Here is a 19,194-nt window from a genome sequence, read left to right on the forward strand (position 1 = left end):
TAATTATTTCAACTTCATTATTCAAGATTTTTATATAATTTATTATCGTACATTTTATTATATCGTATTATTTCAATTCGATGAACTTTGGTCTTTGGAAAATTAGATTAAATTTAATTACAGCCAACTATAAGCAATGAATTGGTTGTATCGCATAGTGAACATATATGTATATATAAGTATACGAGAGATATACGAGACGAAATTTAAAATAGATTAAAGTTGTTTCTGTGCTAACATTTAGAGAATATTTTTGCACGAGGTTTATTCGTTTACTCGATCTAATTAGAAAGTGTGTACTAAATTGATATATCGCTATTAGCAACCTAATATGGAAAACATTACAGCACAACACAACATTCTTCCATTCTTCGCAAACATACATATTAACTCACACAATGCAATATACACATTTAAGATGACAGCGAAAATAATAAACTTTCTTTAATCGTGAGCAACTATATGATGATAATAATAATGATAATAATAATAATAATAATAATATTAATAATAATAATAATAATAATAATAATAATAATAATAATAATAATAATGTGAAAATAATAATTACCAACTTTTGAGAGTCATGGCAATTATTATGGTTTTGCATTTTGAAAATTTATAATCCGTCTATCGTTAACCTCCTACAAGAATCAGAATGATAATCGATAATAAAGTACATTTTTGTTACTATGATATATTAGGTACATGCCCGTTCTACTCGTTTGCCATAGGCAACGTAATTAATTTGTGCCGCTTCCTCTTTACAGGTTCACAAAACAGGATGTACCTGTACGCATGGCACGAAACAGCAACGCCATTAAACATTGATCTGATAATCTTAAGCATACAAAAATAAATTATAATAATGATTGTGTATCTCTGGGCTTACACATGTACAGTGAATACTATGTTTATTATATAATATCTATACCTATATATATATATATATATATATATATATATATATGTATATATATATATACATACATACATACATACACACACATATATATATATAGATATAAATATAGATATAGATATATAAATATATTTTAAAGTATAGAACCCCCCTCTTAATATTTACTCATGATTTGACGGAGTAAAATAAAAATGCTTTTCCATCGTTAACATGCGTCAACGATGCACCTAGGAGAATTGTTAAGTGTCCGTTGCCATTTTGTTGGATCTTTATTTTCTTTTCTTTCTTTTTTTTTTTTTTTTTCTTTTTCCTTTTTACGTAATAATAATTTATTTAACAGTTTAGAAACAAATAACTTGTAGGAATACTTCTTTCGATTTTATATCTCATATTACTTAAATCAATGCAAATACTGTCCTGTTTTTTCTGCGGATAATTCGGACAAAGACAACGGATGTCTTATGAAGCGTATTTGAATAATAAAGCTTCTCCCAGGCGTCCTTAGATTATTAATCGCACCACGACGTCTGCTGGTGTATGCTTTGGCTGCAGTAAATTATCTAGAGAATAAAACGATCAAAATTATTTCATTTCTTTTCTTCTTGTTTTTTTTTTTTTTTTTTTTTTTTTTTTTTCTATTGTATTTTATAAAAGATGAAAGGTATTATTGGTCGTTGAAATACTCACCTACGTAGTTTAAACAGTTTTCGTAAATTACAGATTTCTGAAGGCACAAACGACTAGGAGTGACGCCGGGATGGCCCAAAATGGTCGGATCGAGACTGCCGATCCTGTGACTATAAAATAATATGAATCAATAAAAAAAATATTCGAATATTAAATATATATGTAACGTTGATAAAATGTTTACTTACCACCTGCTGCCTTTTCAGAATTATTATCTATAAAATGAATAATATTCTACGTTAATATTTACGATTGGACAATAATTACGTTTACAATTAATAAAACTTTACGTACCATCTGTCGCTTCGTCAGAATTGTGATCTATAAAAAGGATTGATAATTTACATTTAAAGGACTTGCCCTTTCGAATCATACCAATAATTGAATATTATTTTATCGACGTATATTCTTACCCCTCATAAATGTATGTGGAGCAGATGGCTGTGACCATCCAAAGGAATTTCTAGCTACGAGGATCGCTTCGTAAGATCCATCCTCTAGGCCATTGAGAGAATGTTCCACGGTATATTGATTCCCTTGGCCATCTATTACACGTGGCTCGATTTCTCGCCATTCCTTGTCTCCTTTGCGACGATATTTAAGCTTCAAACACATCGAACCATACAAAGTTACCATACGTACACATTTTTTTCTTTCTCGTTCAAATACTGTTATACACGATAAGATTTGATACACAAAATTATCCATGCGATTAAAAATAATCAATTTTGCAAGACTCATTAGACTAATTTTTACGAGATAAAAGAAAAATTAAATTTCTAAGAAACTAAAAAAGCCGTGGTGTGTACAGTTTGAGAAGAAAAAAATAAAAAAAGAAGTCTTGAAAAGGAGTAAGCGATTTTGAAAATCGCTTAGAGATCTTTGCCTCGTATGTAACACTTGTTAAATACATTTATCAACATACTATGTACTGCGTAATCGGAGAGTAACTTTCGAGACGCCATTTTAAAATAAAACTGTCGTTCTCGTCTCTCATTAACTCGGCTGCGTAGATGGTTGCTTGCGACGGAGCTCCTAAAAAATTAAAAGAAACAAAAAAAAAAAAAAAAAAGAAAAGATTAATATTCGATAATTCTATATAATAATTTCATTAGAAAAGAATAATCTCCCTTCTACCTTCGATGAAAAAAATTTTTTATATTATGTATATATATATATACGTATATGTATATGAAATTTACCAGTAAGAGAGATGGTCCTGTTAGCTTGACCCAACTCGTTTTTGGCTTGACAGGTGTACTCTCCGAGGTCTTGTTCGGACGTATGCATAATCCTGAGAGTGTATCTTAATTTATTTTCCTTTCGCGAGATCCTTCCTCTCTTTGGTAGTTCTTTCTGATTTTTATACCAAGTCACGTTCGCGGGTGGGTGAGCGTGAACGATACACGTGATCTCCGACTCGACGCCGGCACCTGTGTGTACAATTTCACGTTCCACCTCGATCTCCGGTGCGTCTAAGTCCAAAGGGAAAAAGAAAGAGAGTGAGAGAGGGGAAAAAAAAAAAAGAAAAATTTTATTCGCATTAAAAACATTACGAAAAGGTAGATAAAATCAAAAAAAAAAAAAAAAAAGGAAAGTAAAGGAAAATAAAATTCCATTGTACACTAACAATTAACGATGAGATTAATGGCGGAATGCGGTGGATTGTCCATGCCGTTGTCGGCTAAACATTGATATATACCGACATCGTGTCTTCCAACTTTGTATATGGTAATGTAATCGCTATGGATCATCGTATGTTTGTCGTTGTGTAATTTTTTAGTCTGGAACGCAACGAATACGATATAATATAATATATATATATATAATATATAGATGTACGTATGTATATATAAATCGATATGACGGAGAATTATAAATACAAAAAATTGACAAAAGAGTAATTTTCTAAATGATTATAAAAATCGATTACTCAAAACTATAATCCTTCCTATAAGACTCTAGTTTAAAATCTGAATAAATCTCAAGGAAGAATAAATTGATTTTGAACTTTTGAATTTGGAAACTTTTAGGATTTTATGATTTAACAATTTTTGATCGTGCCTGTGTAATAAAAGATGAAATTATTTCTGTAATTAATTGATTCGATAATACCTTATGATACCACTTCATTTCCATTGGGGGTGGTTGGACTTTGGTGTGACAACCCAAGGTAATGTTTTGACCTTGTTTGACCTCTACCTTATTCGATGGAGTGACGTATATTATTGGTACCGAAGATGACGTAGATATCGTCGACAATGACGATACAGTCGTAACCGATGGCGATCTATCGTTAGGAGGGTCGACGAGTAATCTGTGCGTGATCGTAATAGGTTTATCACTGAGAATACTGCAGGAATAATTGTCGGATGTGTCGTTAACCGTCGTATTGTAGATCACCAAGCTGTTATCCGCTGTTCTAACGATTCTATTCTTATCCTGCGTCAAAGCGTTATCGTCGCTGTAGAGAAACTCGTCGTCCTTTTTCCATACGACCGCGAAAGAATCTGAAAAAAAAAAAAATTCATCGTTGTATACTATCGCGATTGTTATCGTCATAAGGTTTAACAATTACGATTACAATTAACGCGTATAAACTTTTATTTCATCATCAAGTTCATTCATGTTCGAATCGAAATTATTCCAACGAAATTTTATAATTTATCGGCGAATCCGAAAATAGTGGTGATTTTGAAGAGCATAATTTATTACTTAATTATTTGAAGAGTATAATTTATTACTTAATTAAAAAAAAAAGTTATTAATGAAAAATTATAAACGTTAATAATTCGTTTATTTTTTTATACAGATATAAATAATATCTCAAGGATTTAAACTGGTTCAAAGGAAAAGAATCTTTTTTCTTTCTTTTTTCTTTTTTTTGTTTTGTTTTGTTTTACACGAACCTGCATTCGACGTCAGACAAGGCAAAATAACGGTAGTTCCAGATCGTACGCGTTTGCTCTCGGGATTCGATTTAATTTGTGGTGGTTCCTCGATGGTATCGGGAGTATCACTTTCGTCGTCGTTTTGAGAATAATCATCGCTGTCATCGGCCTGTGCGTCATCGTTGTAATCGACATCTTCGAAGCTCTTCGATGACGGTTTACACCAGCCTGAAATCAATGGTAAAAGATATAAACGTATTCGGACGTAAGATATCTGAATGAAGATAGAAGAATCGTTACAATGAAATCAAATTCGAAGTATTCAAATTTGCGATATATATACGATCGTGACCCGTTCTCGCTTCTCGGCACAGATTTGATTACGCAGAAGGCACGAAACGATTCGTTTACCAAATACCACGAACCGGCTGCACGAAGTTGAAATTAGATTTCTAGTCCACGTACGCCAGCCTGATTTCAGGACAGCCTGTGTATAAGCACATCAGAGATTCTAATAATACACGACGACGACTAGAAAGAGCAAGAGGAAGAAAGAGAGAGAGAGAGAAAGAGAGAGAGAGAGAGAGAGAGTACCATAGCCAACCCTTGCCTCAACAATGGCTGCCTTCCTCTTTTATCCATCTCTCAACGATTTATTTCCACACGTTAGGTGAACGAGGTGATTGGCCAAATAAAAATGTATAAATCCTATCAAAGATGACCAAGAAGATATGAAGTAAGAGGTTCCACGCCTCTCAGCGGGTTGTTCGTGTCTATGCTCGGTTTAGCCTCGTTTTTCTTTTTTTTTTTTTTAAGGTTCGCCGTTTCTAACTAAGCTACGCTACTACTAAGGCGGCGACGACTACCGTGTTGTACGATTTTTAGATCATTGGCCGAACCACACCCTCGACAAAAAATGGGTTGCACTACTTGCCAACCCCTTGGTTCTCTAGTCTCTTTCTTATATATATATATATATATATATATATATATATATATATATAAACACATGTACATTTACGTACGTATATATTTGTCATTCCACGACATCGAGTCGCCACACATTAACACCATTACCTAGAACCTCTTATCGCAAGGTATAGGAATATACATAATTATGCATACTCTAGACAATCTCGCATGACCTATCAGAATAAATGAAAAATGTTGAAACATCCCTCTATATACGACAATATAGTCTAGAAACACACACACGTATATATGCATGTAATCTCGATGGAAAAATTAATTGCTTGAAAATAATACTATACATACGTACACATGAAATACGATATATTAAGAACACATCGACATCATCGAATTATTAATATATATATATATATATCGCTTTAATAGCAATCGTTCGTTAAAACGATCATTTATAATATACACTTAACATTACTCTCGAAGAATAATAGTTGGAGATAATATTTGATCAAATAATATACAGAAGCAGACTATGAATCCGGGCTAATGGTCAGTCAGCTTTTACTACTACATACAACTACATAGGGCAGCTTCCAATTAGCTAGCAACCCCACAAGTCCCTTAGCAACGACCTAGCTTTTATCCACGTGGAAGGCGCCATGGTGTCCCATAGCTTAATCCACTTTCACCCTGAACGGTCTATAGACTATTTCACTCAGGATACATGTTATCCGCCGGAAGAACGTCCATTTTTCTCTCTTTTTTTTTTGTTGTTGTTTCCCTTCTATGTCTCTATGCGGTCATGTATTAACCAAAAAAAAAAAAAAAAAAAAAAAGACAAAGAGAATGAAAGGAATTGTACGATCATAAGAACTCCATCGATCGGCCATTAATCTCGTCGAACGTATTATCTATCGAACGAAAAACTTAGACATTTCGTCTAAACGCAACGTCCCTTTGTCTGACAACATGATCAAATGAAAGGACTAAGACAATCTATTTAGCAACAGAGTTAGGATGACCTAATTTTTCTATGTAACGAATTGAACACACAAAGGTGTGGTTTCTCGACCGATTCATTCGACATATCAGGATATTCGTGACGACCTTGTTTCGTATATCTTTCTTTCTTTTTTTTTTTTTTTTTTTTTTTTCTATATCTTTCCTATTGTTTCTTTTTCTTTTCTCTGTTTTTTATTATTCTCTCTTTGTTTTCTTTTTTTTTTTTTTTTCATTCATCACACCTCACCTCCCAAGTAATAAATTATTTCGACGACAAGGGAAAACAATTTCCTGTATATGATGGGATCACGTATGATCGAATCGTCAGCCATCGTCAGCATTTACGATGGAACGAGTACGAAGAGTTAATTGCGAAAGGATGAAAAACGTGTCTCCATTATTTTGTTTGCGCGCGCGCGCGCGCGCGTGTGTGTGTGTGTGCGTGCGTGTTTTTTTTTTTTCTTTTATTTTGTTTGTCATTTTGTCTTCTTCTTCTTCTTCTTTATTTTTTCCTTTTCTTTTGATCAAATAAAAAAAAAAAAAAAAAGGGACGAAGACGCAAAGTATGCGTGACGAACGTGCAAAGGAGATATAACGGACGTGATCAAAAACCGCAAACTTTATTTTGCATTAGGCACACGACGCTAGGCCGATACCGATGATGTCACAGTCTGTAATACAGACTGTAGACGACGATCAACGAAAAGAATAAAAGAAAGGGAAAAAAGAAAAACAAAAAAAGGAAAAGAAAAACAACCTTTGCTACCAACAGCTCGGTTATCCCACGGACACGTCATCCTTTCCCAAAGAATGGGGGAGAGAAAGAGAGAGAGACAGATATGCACGCATATTTTCGTATGATTCGTTTGCTACATAGCAACGTGGTTATAAGATATAACTTCTTCTCGTTCAGAGTTTCTTCTCAGTTCAATATAGGAAAGTGCATAAATCAAAATAAACGATAGTAGAAATTCTACGTTTCCATTGAAATATGACGAATTTAATCTGGTTGTACGAGATGGGAGAAACCTGTGACCGAGATACGATATTATCTCGAATTTTCGAATAGATAACCTTGATTAGAGAATTAGAAATTATATGTATATATGTGCGTGTATGTATGTATGTATGTATGTATGTATGTATGTATGTATGTATGTAGATAGTTTTAATAAAATAAATTTGTCTTTCTAATTTGTCCTTTTCTTATTCTTTTCTTTTTTAATTATTTACGAGAATGATTCGAAAGTTTGGCTCTTTTAATTTAATATTTAATAATAATTTTATGTATAAATAATAATTATATTTAATTTAATATTTAATATAAATTTTATGTATATATATATATATATATATATATATATATATATATACGAGTATAAATAGAGTAAGGATTAAGTTAATCGTTACAAAGAAATATGATAAAAATAATAGAGGAAGGGAACTGCCAAAAAAAAAAAAAAAAGATACGATCCACAAAATTCTTAACGTCCCAGATGTAGGTAAGTAAGCGTCATCTCGCGTTATCTCGAGAGGTCCAAGATATGCATGTATTATTTTAGTATATGTATATAATATATATATACATACACATACATATACACACATATATATATATATCCGGTGCGTTACAAACGGTCAGCCGTTGGATCACATAAATCACAGGACAAATCGTAAATTCTAACCGCGTTCTGTACGTTGTACGTATATATGCACATGTATGTGTGTACCTTGAAAATGTCAGAGTGCAGACAATTATGACTTTTCCGCTGTCCATTTCGAGAACTAGAAATAGATAATTTTCAACTTAGACATCTTGTCTTATACTTTTACTTGCTTATTTGTTTACTTATTTGTTTGCTTCCTTGAACGATCTCGATAAAATTTTTATAATATTTTTATAATAGAAATGACATAATAGTATTAGAACACGTAAGCTAACCAGAACGCTTTATCATCGGTCAAAAATTATTTCGATGTATGTACGATCCAACTTATTTTTACACGATTCGTCACAGACCCTGAGGATATACATGCACACACATATATATATACACACATAGAAATTCATGCATACGTTATGCGTGTCGAGTAACCAATAATACGAGAAATCTCGTTATAGAGAGAGAGAAAGAGAGGATTATACGTTTGCGGTAAAGATATTTGCGTATTTTCCAAAGCGTTCATTTGCCAATAAAACGATCTTTTCTCTTTAACTTTGGTTAGACCAACCAGTCTCTATAATAAAATAAAATATTTTTGGCCTTCGACGAAGTATTATTTACAATCCAACGTATTAAAATAAGATCATCGCCTCTCTCTCTAACTTTATCCTTCGCTTCGAAGTAGCAGATACAAATGGCAGCGAAAGGAGGATCTCCTTACAATATTTATCCAAAGGGGACTTGAATCTCCGATCGAGAAAGGGATTCTGGGTGCAAGGCGATCAACGTTTTGATCTAAATTTAGCCATCTCTTTTTCCAAGAGAATATTTTCGCTTGCCGATCAAACGAAAGGCACTTTTCTTTTCTTTTCTTTCTCTTCTTTGTCTTTATCTTTTTCTTTTTATTCCTCGTTTTTCTTCATATTCTAGTAGAGAGGAACAATTGTAATTTTTATTTGCAATTTGTTCGCGATCTTGATTTTTTCACTTTTATTTTGTTTTCTCCTTTTTCACATCTTCCTCTCTTATCTCTTGTTTCATTCTTTATTTTTTCTTCTTTTTTTTCTTTCTCGTTTCTTTTCATAACAGAAAATATTAGGCAGGAACGTGTACATTAAGACGAAACTAAGAAGAGGAAAGATCTCTCGAGAATTCTTTTTCTTATCGATCGTATCACTTTAACCCCCTTTCCCCCTCTCCTCCACCCTTCTGCTTCTTCCCTTCTTTCTAGCATCATAAAACTTTCTCGTCTTTGTTTGTTCCGGAAAACTTTTTTTTTTTTTTTTACCTTCAAAACTCGCCCCCCATTTTCTTCTTCTTCTTTTTCTTTTTCTTCTCCAGCTCTTTCTTCTTCGCCCTTCTTCACTGCCACCATCATGGGAAAAGTAATCTTCTCTTGGAAGGATAATCGTGAAATTTCACGGACATTTTTCATTTCTTTAAAGTTTTCTCACGATCAAATGTTTCGAGTCGCTTCACGAGACGAACGGTAATCCTTGATCAACTTTTTCTTTTTTTTCTTTTTTCATATTTTAGGTTTGATTGTATGGGAGATCGCGACCAAAGTTTACAAACGATTTTCGACAATCAACCTTCTTTAGTGCACCTTCATTTTCGAGAGCGTTTTTTTTCTTTCTTTTTTTTTTTTTTTTTTTTTTTGGCGAATCGCGAAACTACAAACAAGGCTAGTAAAATTCTCCAACGATTTTCAAAAATCAACGTACGTCGTTTTTTTTCGAGAACGTTTCTTTTTTTCTTTTTCTAATGCTTTTTTTTTCTTTTTTTTTTCTTTTGTCAAATCGTGAAACTACAAACAAGCCTAGAAACGTTTTCACATTTCGAAGAAACAAATTAGCTTTGAAAATTAGCTTTGGAAAAGATCAATCGATTAGGTACTCTTGACCAACCTGTGAAAGGACCATGTTCTTTCCTTCTTTACTTTGTTTTCGATGCATGAAAATTCTAAGAGGTGGAATGAATATACGCATAATATTTCGATTCAGAAGGGTTTAGAAAAAGCCTTCGAAAGGCTGAGCTCGTCAGCCTTCTCCGATGGATCGGGAATGCTGAATGAGTGACGTCAGCCATCGCATTCTCTCACGCCTTAATGGTTATTATTGCCAGGAGGTACGCACTCTTATTTTCCTCCTCCTCCTCCTCCTCCTCATCCTTCTCCTTTTCTTCTTTGCTTCGAATATATAATCGCGAGTAAAACAAGTGCGTGTGTGTGTGTTCTCTCTAAAGAACATTGAACATTTTCTCTTGTTACTAATAACGATTAGAAAGTTTCAACTCGTTTGAATAATTATTCGTAATCTAATTTTTTTTGTAAAAAAAATTTTTTCTGAATTTTTTTGTTTTCTTGTGTGCGTGCGTGTGTTTTTTTTTTACAAAAATAGACTACACTAATCATGACTTTTTATCATAATTCTATAATATTTTTCTTCTATTTTTTATACGTGTAAAAAATGACATTTCGATGTGATATTAATTTATTGGTTAAATATAGGTTAAACAAATAAGATAATTGTATAGTCCTTTGATAGTTGTGGATCTTAATAAAAAAGTAACGTCTATCGTATCAATGCAATTACTTGTTTCATTTCGTAAATATTATGAAGACGTGGGTAAAATATTAATTACCGAAAGAAAATAGCAGTATATGTGGGAATGCGTGTACGTATCTTGACGAAATTAGAATTATCAAACTTCGACGTAATATATATTTTATAAATATAATAGAAGAATTCGGATTAAAAATTCATTGTCGAAAGAAAATACGTGTAACTACAGAGATAGACAAAATTAATAATAAATATGTAATCAGGATATAGAATGTACGATGCAAATAATCAATCAGTAAGTGTCGTTATATTTAAACCATTATAAATAAAGCATTATAAATAACCAATCAGTAATTTCGTTATATAAATATAACGAAAAATTCGGATTAAAAATTCATTGTCGAAAAAAAATACGTGTAACTACAGAGATAGACAAAATTAATAATAAATATGTAATCAGGATATAGAATATAAGATGCAAATAACCAATCAGTAAGTGTCGAAAGACGGATAATAAAACTAGGGAGTGCCATTGCCCGAATTCAATCGCGTTTTATGCTGTATGCTGTGTACGTATGGGAGCGTGTATATGCATGTGTGCACGTGGAAGGCCTAAAAAACGCAGCTTCGTGCCGCTCCTCCTCCTCCTTCACCCCCTCTACCTCCATCACCTCCTCCTCCTCTTCTTCCTCCTTCAACCACTACCTCCACCAGCACCTCTTCTTTTAATGCGCGGTCTGAATCGCAGAGGAGACCGATGCCCGATACAAAGAGGATATTTAAGCGGCGCGAGCCGCCCTTTGATACGTCCAACTCGAGAGGAAGGAAAGTCAAGAGGAAAAGAGAGAGAGAGAGAGAGAGAGAAGGGAGGAGAAATCATCTCAATGACGGATTCATTTGACTTTTTTATGGGTTTTTTACTTTTCCAGCTTCTTCGATCTTCCTTTCCCTTTCCCTTTTTTCTTACATCTTTTTTTATTTCGATTATTATTACGATTATTATTATAGTAATTGTATGTCAATCGAAATATAAGATGAACGGATCGGACATAATTATGACACTTCATAATTTCTAATATAAATGTAAAATATAATTTCAATTATAATATAACGTTTAAATAATTTATTAATATAATTATAATTCGAAGTAGACGATTACATTGACTTTTCGACGCTCGAGGTATCAAGGAACTTTTCGAAAAGAATAAAAAGCGACGGCCGTTGTTCTTTGTTACTTCGTTATTACGAAATTAAACGACGTTAAATATACCGTAGAATTAATACAAAATGAACACTTTTAAAAATTGACAGATTCGATCAAAATAGCTCGAGTAGGTTTTATCGTTTAATAAATGTTTAAAAAATGAGTTACGCTTGAACAACACCTTATATATACATATATTATATATACCTATCTATACGATAGTAAGAAAATTATATTTTAGAACCGGAAATCTTTCATCCTATAGTATACTTTTTCTTCCAATATACACATTCATATCTCTCTCTCTCTCTCTCTCTCTCTCTCTTTCTCTCTCTCTCTTTCTTTCCGTTTGATCTTCATAACGAAGAAGTATAGAACGTACGCACATATATGCATCCATCCATCCATACATACATAAACGAATTCTATTGCGTAATTCTCACGACTACTCTTCTCTAGTTTAGCTAGTAGTCTAGCAGACGTGGATGAACGATTCGAATCCGTTATTGCGCGAGCAGTTCGCTAACTCGAAAATAACCTTGCTCTCGAGTAGTCTGCAAGGGATATAACGTTGAAGGAAAGAGAAAGAGACACGCATATACACACACATACGCATAGAGAAATAGAGAGAAAGAGAGAGAGAGAGAGAGAGAGAGAAAGAAAGAGAGAAATAGCAAAAGGGACACGACATTGAAATTGGCTCGAAGCCAAACGGGAAGATAACGTAGGAGCACAGATGCCGTTGGTGCTGATGCCTCCTTTGCTTTGGGTGTAAGAACCTCCGTTGGCCCAGGGTTCCTTTCGAGGGTCTCTCGCGTACTACGTACCAGATTTTTATTAACTCCAGGGGGTGCCTGATTTAGACACCGACGCCATCGGCGAAAACATACACTCCGAACGAATACTCTTCTCTAAACGTTTCAACATTTTCTTTCGAAAAAATTACTTTTCATATATCTCGATATATATCTATCTATTCGAATTGTTTCGATATCTAATCACGTATGTATTCCGTTCTTTTTATTCCCATCGAGATATTCAATTTTCATGAAATTCGTCTCAAGGATCAATATATACACGTACACGTACTTTTCTTTCATACATTTTTATATATTATTTTTATTAACAATTTGTTTATTTACGGATACGTTTATAAGACGAGCGTTTCTTTGTACGATCGAGTATTATACTGTATGGATGATCAATGAATAAATGAACGAATGAATGAATAGTTATAACGTTTAGTAAATATATATATGTGTGTGTGTGTGTGTGTGTGTGTGTATGAATTCATGCAAAAGAAAAAGATATTAAATACGTGACTCACGATGATGTCATTATAGCCGAACGTTTATTCTCGTTGTAGTCATATTTGGTAAGAAGTTGATAACTCTCGATGATAAAATGCGAATAAGTGAGAAAAAAGAAAGTAAAGAGAGGAAAAAAAGAAAAAGAGAAAGAAAAAAGGACGAAACAAAAAAAAAAAAAAAGAAACAAATAAGAAAAATAGAAAGAAAAAAGAGATTTATTATATTCTTTTTCTTGAGTGGAGTTAGGAAGAAACATTTGATTTAGTAATCTACGGAGTTAGGCAAGCTACATCATACCGAGAGCTCTTGCACCTTATCGTTGTTATTATACGTGCTCGCGTAAGCAGGATGTGGTGTAATTATTCGTTGGCCGCATAGTACTCATCTTACGTGAGTAGGCGAATGTCAACAATTTATCTTCCATCGTGTAAACGTGCGACGATGACGATGACGATTACAATGACGATGACGAGTACGAACTCGTGCGTCAATGTTAACAAAAAAAAAGTGAAAGTATTCGAGGGGGAGGCTCGAGTCTCTCTGATCCAATCAAAATTAACATACATACATATGTAACTAGGTGTTACGAAGTTCTTTCGATAAATCGTATAATCGATGAATCAATGAACGTCGATCGTTTGATTTGAGAAGTGCGAAGGACAGGGCCGCATTAACCATAAGGCGCAAATTGGAGCCTCATTTTTTTTTTTATGACGGTTAGAGAAGAGAAGATTATGTTACGTGGTTTCAAAAATAATCAAGAAGGTAAGAAAAATTGAAAAAAAAAAAAAAAAAGAAAAAAGAAGCGTATAACGAATTTGATTAATTGAAATAAGCTTGTTCTTTCGACGCCTCTTTATTAGGATGTTTGCGTTTACAATTAGGGCCCTCAAAGATATAAATGCGGCGGTCCTGGTTAAAAGACTCTCGTCGATTCTTGAAAAGTTTTTAACTCGAATCCTTCTGAGAACAATGAACTTGAAACAAAGAAATGATCTTTCATGCACGTCACGTAAACGTTTAACCCTACACACGTTTCACCAACAGGATTTAATACTTTACCTTGTTTGGAATCGATTTTTCTGCGAATCAGGGAGAACAGCTGTCTCGAGAAAGACAAATTTCTCTCTTTATTCTCGCGTTACTCCGGTTAACTCTATTTAAATGCCATGTAATTTTTTTTTTTTTTTAAGTCGCTCGTATATTTATACTCGTACTATATTAAATTCGTTCTTGTATACGAGCTCCTTTCATCGCAATTTTTTTTTTTACTCGTAAAATTCATCGTTGATTCGTATCCAAAATTATTTTCTTCTTCCTCTCTTTTTTTTTTTCTTTCTTTCTTTTACGTTTCTTTCGATATAAGTTAGTGTTGCAAGTGTATTAATAATATTAACAAAATAATAAAATGAAAATATAAATAATAAAACTAAAAAAAAAATATACATATATATATATATATATAATATATAACAGATAATAACAATAAAAAAACATTTGTATTATAAATATATCAATAGTATTATAAATGATAACAATAATAAAAAAGAAAATACTCCAACGGTATAACGATATTAAAATTACATACAATTCTATTATATTAGATTTCTATTTCATTATTCGTATATTAGAAAAAAAATTTATAATAATATAAATAAAAAAAGAATATATATATATATTTATTTATTAACACGAAAAAGAATTGCATTATAAAAAAATTAACAGTCCGTTTGCTCTCTAATGAATAAATCGAATTTCATTAGTCGAGGTTCAAAGATATATGAAAGAGTTAAAAGGATTTGGGAAAGTCAATTAAATCCATTTGAAATATTAAGTCAACCGTATTAGAGTTAGGATTAATCGTATTTGTATGTCGGAAGGATGAAAAGGATTGATGGTCGTCATGAATATCGAAAACTCGAAAGGCGAATACGATTGATCGATCGTATCCGACAACACCCACCCCTTCGCGTTCTACGAAATGGTCAACAAAGTTCGAAAGGAATGTGACCACGTAAACACCCACATACTCATACGAATCATTCTCGTATTATAATCTTTACTATTATCCATGGAAAAAATTCTTTGAAACTCTCATTCAAAGCTTCTCACGAGATTTTATGTATATATAAGTATACGTATTTTTATAATATACTTTGTCATTCTACGATTCATGTTTTATCCGATTATAACACGAAAGTATCTCGTTAATACTTCATAACTTTTTTTGTACTTTATAATGTATATGTTTGTATTTATATATATATATGTGTGTGTGTGTGCGCGAGCGTGTTTGTTTGTTTTTGTTTCAATTTTTCAATTTCATCTACTTCGTTAGCAAAATTAATTAATATAGTTTACGTCTATACTTGAAATATTTAAACGTTATTTTTATGTACAAGTTAGTTTTGAATTATTGTAGAATTATTGTAGTAAAAAAAAATTTATCTTTGTTATAATTTAAGTAAATGACGTGAAATATAATATACTTATATTAGATAATATTTTATTTAATTTTTAATATATATCTATTTCTTTATTCTATATCTTTTTTGAAATTATTGATATATATATATATATATATATATATATATATATAGTATAAATATTAAATCACTTAAATCTTAATATAAGATGGTAAATTATTCTCGCCCTTCCAATTTCCAATTTCCTCCTATATGCTATAAGTAAAGATTAAATAATTCTTACATTTATTACCAAAAAAAAATTATGCTAGCACAACCAGACATATAGCTTTCACATTATATATATATATATATATATATATATATATATATATATTTTTAAGGAGAAAAAGAAAACAACTCGGAAGAAAAAAAAAAAACAAAAATTAGATCACATATGCAGACTTCATATTAAGTTACATTTTCTTTCTTTCCTTTTTTTTTTTTTTTTTTTTTTTTTAAATAACAAAAATATATTACGCGTTAGAACGTGCCATACGTAGATCGATTTCTCTAATCCTCGAAAAATAATAGATTATTTTCAACGATAATAAAATGTAAGAGAGAAATCTAAATAGGATAGATATTGCATTTATTTAACGCATTAGTATCGGCTCTCGATCACGGTAATAACCAATAACAAGCTCTCTCATTCTAACGACTAAAAAAAGATAGGTTGTCCCGTAGACGACTTTAGTTGCTGTACTTATTTGTACTAGTCGTTATTCTCAAGAAGACTTCTATTTCTATTTCTCTCTCTCTCTCTCTCTCTCTCTCTCTCTCTCTCTCTTTCTTCTTTTATTTCTCTTTCTCTCTAGCACGTGGCACGTGCACGGTACTGAATGATGTCATTCTAGTTCTTCGACTTGGCTATCCTTAATTACGAGGCAGGCAGCATTACCATGACAATTAACGGGACAACGGACGGTTCGCGAGTTCACGTCGTTCTTCTCTTCTTCGTACTTCCGGCAATGATCGAGCCTAGCTCGATCGTGGGAAGATCGGTTAGTCTATTTTTACAAAAATATTTTCGACTGCTCTTCTTTTCTTTCCTCCTTTTTCTTGTTTCAATCTGTAGAATAATTCGCAACGCGATTCCTTTTATAAATTAAAAAAAAAGAACAAAGAAAAAATGTTGCGATTACATTCGATCAGGATAAATTGATCAGGATAAGTCTATGACATTGGACAAATCGAAAATGAAAGATACTCGTGCGGACAAATCGTACGATGTTCGAAAGGAATACGAAACATTGAAGTATAAGAAGGTTAGTCGTGGTTGACCTAGTTAGTTAGAAAGAATCTTCGGTAAATCACTCGAGAAGACAGACAGTTGTTGTTGTTGTTGTTGTTGTTGTTGTTATTGTTGTCACTGTCGTTGTCGTTGTCGTCGTTATCGTGAATTTCCGTGAATTCTCAATGAAGTAACCGAGTCGTGACTGGTTTAGATAAGCAAGAGAGTAGTCGGTTCCTTGACACTGTCGATCGACCGACCGACCGACCAACCGACCAACCAACCGATCGATCGATCGATCGATCGATTCGATCTATTCTATCTTGCTCCGACCATGGACCACATTAATTGACCGGTCTGTCGAGTTTTGCTTCTGAGTTCAGTGAAAAGCGAATAGGAGATAAGACGTAAGAAAAAAAAAAAAAAGAAATAAATAAAAAATAGAAGATAGGTGTTGACAGTACGATCGACTCTATAACGCTTCCAACGATAAATTTAGATTAGATTTCTTTTCTACGTATCTGTGTATACGTAAGTAAGTTATGGTTTAACTGAATGATTTGAAATTTGCTAAATCATTATTTGGAATAAAGATGATTTCAAAGATAATTCAAGTTGTATTTCGCGTCAACTTTTGTTACTCTGGATACATACACATATATATAAATAAATAAATAGATAAATAAATAAATAAATAAATAATGCACTATATATATGCACATACATGTATGTATATATATATGTATGTATGTATGTATGTATGTATGTATGTATGTATGTATATACACACACATATATATATATACACATGTACACGTTCTCACGAATCCTCGAGAAAATCTAAGAAATATATCGTTGAGAAAGAGAATCCTTTGAGAGAATCGATAGTATTGGTTTGTATATCGCTACCATAGGTATACTCTTTTTTCCAGGACTATCACGTAAACTCAATCGACCAGTTTGTCGAGTTTCGTATATGGCGAAACGAGACTCTCGTTGGAAAGTCGAGGACTTGGGAATAGAAAAGAACAACGGAAAGATATGTCGTTCGTTCGTTCGTTCGTCCGATAGATCGATGTCCGATCATAAACAGAACCATTGACCCTTTGCGATGTGATTTCGCTGGACGTTTCTACGAAGCTTTTCTACGTAACTTCTTACGACGTACTTTCATACATATATAAATATATACATATATCTATGTATGTATGTATGTATGTATGTATGTATGTATGTATGTATGTATGTATGCGCATTATAGAGTCAAACATCAAATGCCAATGAAAATCATAATGACAGTATTATTCGTTTCTATCGTGTTAGTTATTCGTTTCTAATCGGTTTCGACGTTAATGAGACGTAACGACGTAGGACTGGAGAGTACTCGAGATATTAAAGGAGCAACGTAATTCATTCTCCCATTAGTTTTAAAAAAACAAAGGAGAATACGAAATCGAAGAATATCGTCTTGTTATTTTCATCCTTGATCTTTTTTTACATAGATCAATGATGAAAATAATAAAGCGATTTTAACGAAACACTTTCGTTTGAGTTTTCGATGTTGCTCGATCCGTTTGATAGAAAACGTTTTTTTCTCTTTCTCTCTCTCTCTTGCTCTCTTTCTTTCTTTATTTCTTTTTTTCTTTCTCTATCAGCTTAGATCATGGACCAACCATTAATCGACCGGTCAGTCTGGTCGCTTATATGGAGTATCGAAGGAAGCTACCGGCAGTTGCGAGAGACGAGAAAAGAAATATCGTGTTAACGATCGATTTATGATTCCTTTGCTAACACTGACCTTTATCGTCTTATTCTTCGAGGTAAACGTCAGTTTTATCGATTCCTCTAACGAGAAAATAATATTCCGTAGAAAAGGATTCAAAAACGATATCGATCGTCTATTACTCACGAGTATTGTTTAAATTAAAAATACTACTACTAATATTATTGCTTCGTTTTATCGTTTATATCGTAATTGCTTTAAAAATACCAACTCGTTAAAAATATTAACTTAGAAGGCTAAGAACGTATACCTTTGAAATTTTCATCAATCGCATACGCGATTTCGTAGGATAAAAGTGAGACAATAACGGTTGTCCGACAGAAAATTAATGGAATATAATACATATCATAAATTGATATATTCTAAGAAATAATTATATTATAATTTTCATTCGTTCGAGATAAATTAGATTTTGAATAGAGATCCAGAAAAGAAAGATTTATTTCCGTTAATAAATATTCTCCTATTATCGATAACAATTTATCAAGATTCATTCATCAGAAACGTTTACTTTCATTAATAAATCTCTATCGATAAATAT

General features: G+C 32.5%; 1 protein-coding gene across 4 annotated transcripts in view; it reads right to left on the minus strand.

Annotated features, from left to right (window-relative positions):
• Window positions 1-250: 250 nt before the first annotated feature.
• LOC122637782 (neurotrimin-like) overlaps window positions 251-19,194 on the minus strand; it is a 68,180-nt gene continuing 49,236 nt past the window's right edge. For 3 of the 4 annotated variants that reach the window (XM_043830144.1, XM_043830143.1, XM_043830141.1), the window contains 10 exons: window positions 4,519-4,728; window positions 3,725-4,119; window positions 3,240-3,393; window positions 2,812-3,084; window positions 2,535-2,644; window positions 2,023-2,212; window positions 1,904-1,930; window positions 1,798-1,824; window positions 1,610-1,719; window positions 251-1,482 (listed from right to left, as the gene is read on the minus strand). In XM_043830144.1, coding sequence (XP_043686079.1) covers window positions 1,637-1,719; window positions 1,798-1,824; window positions 1,904-1,930; window positions 2,023-2,212; window positions 2,535-2,644; window positions 2,812-3,084; window positions 3,240-3,393; window positions 3,725-4,119; window positions 4,519-4,728 — 1,469 coding nt within the window. In that variant the 3' untranslated portion in view covers window positions 251-1,482; window positions 1,610-1,636. Of the gene's footprint in view, window positions 1,483-1,609; window positions 1,720-1,797; window positions 1,825-1,903; window positions 1,931-2,022; window positions 2,213-2,534; window positions 2,645-2,811; window positions 3,085-3,239; window positions 3,394-3,724; window positions 4,120-4,518; window positions 4,729-5,577; window positions 5,585-13,635; window positions 13,753-19,194 lie in introns of those variants that run through there. The other variant, XM_043830142.1, reaches the window with a different exon arrangement.

The sequence above is a fragment of the Vespula pensylvanica genome, chromosome 2, assembly GCF_014466175.1.
Source record: "Vespula pensylvanica isolate Volc-1 chromosome 2, ASM1446617v1, whole genome shotgun sequence".
NCBI classification, from domain to species: Eukaryota; Metazoa; Arthropoda; class Insecta; order Hymenoptera; family Vespidae; genus Vespula; species Vespula pensylvanica.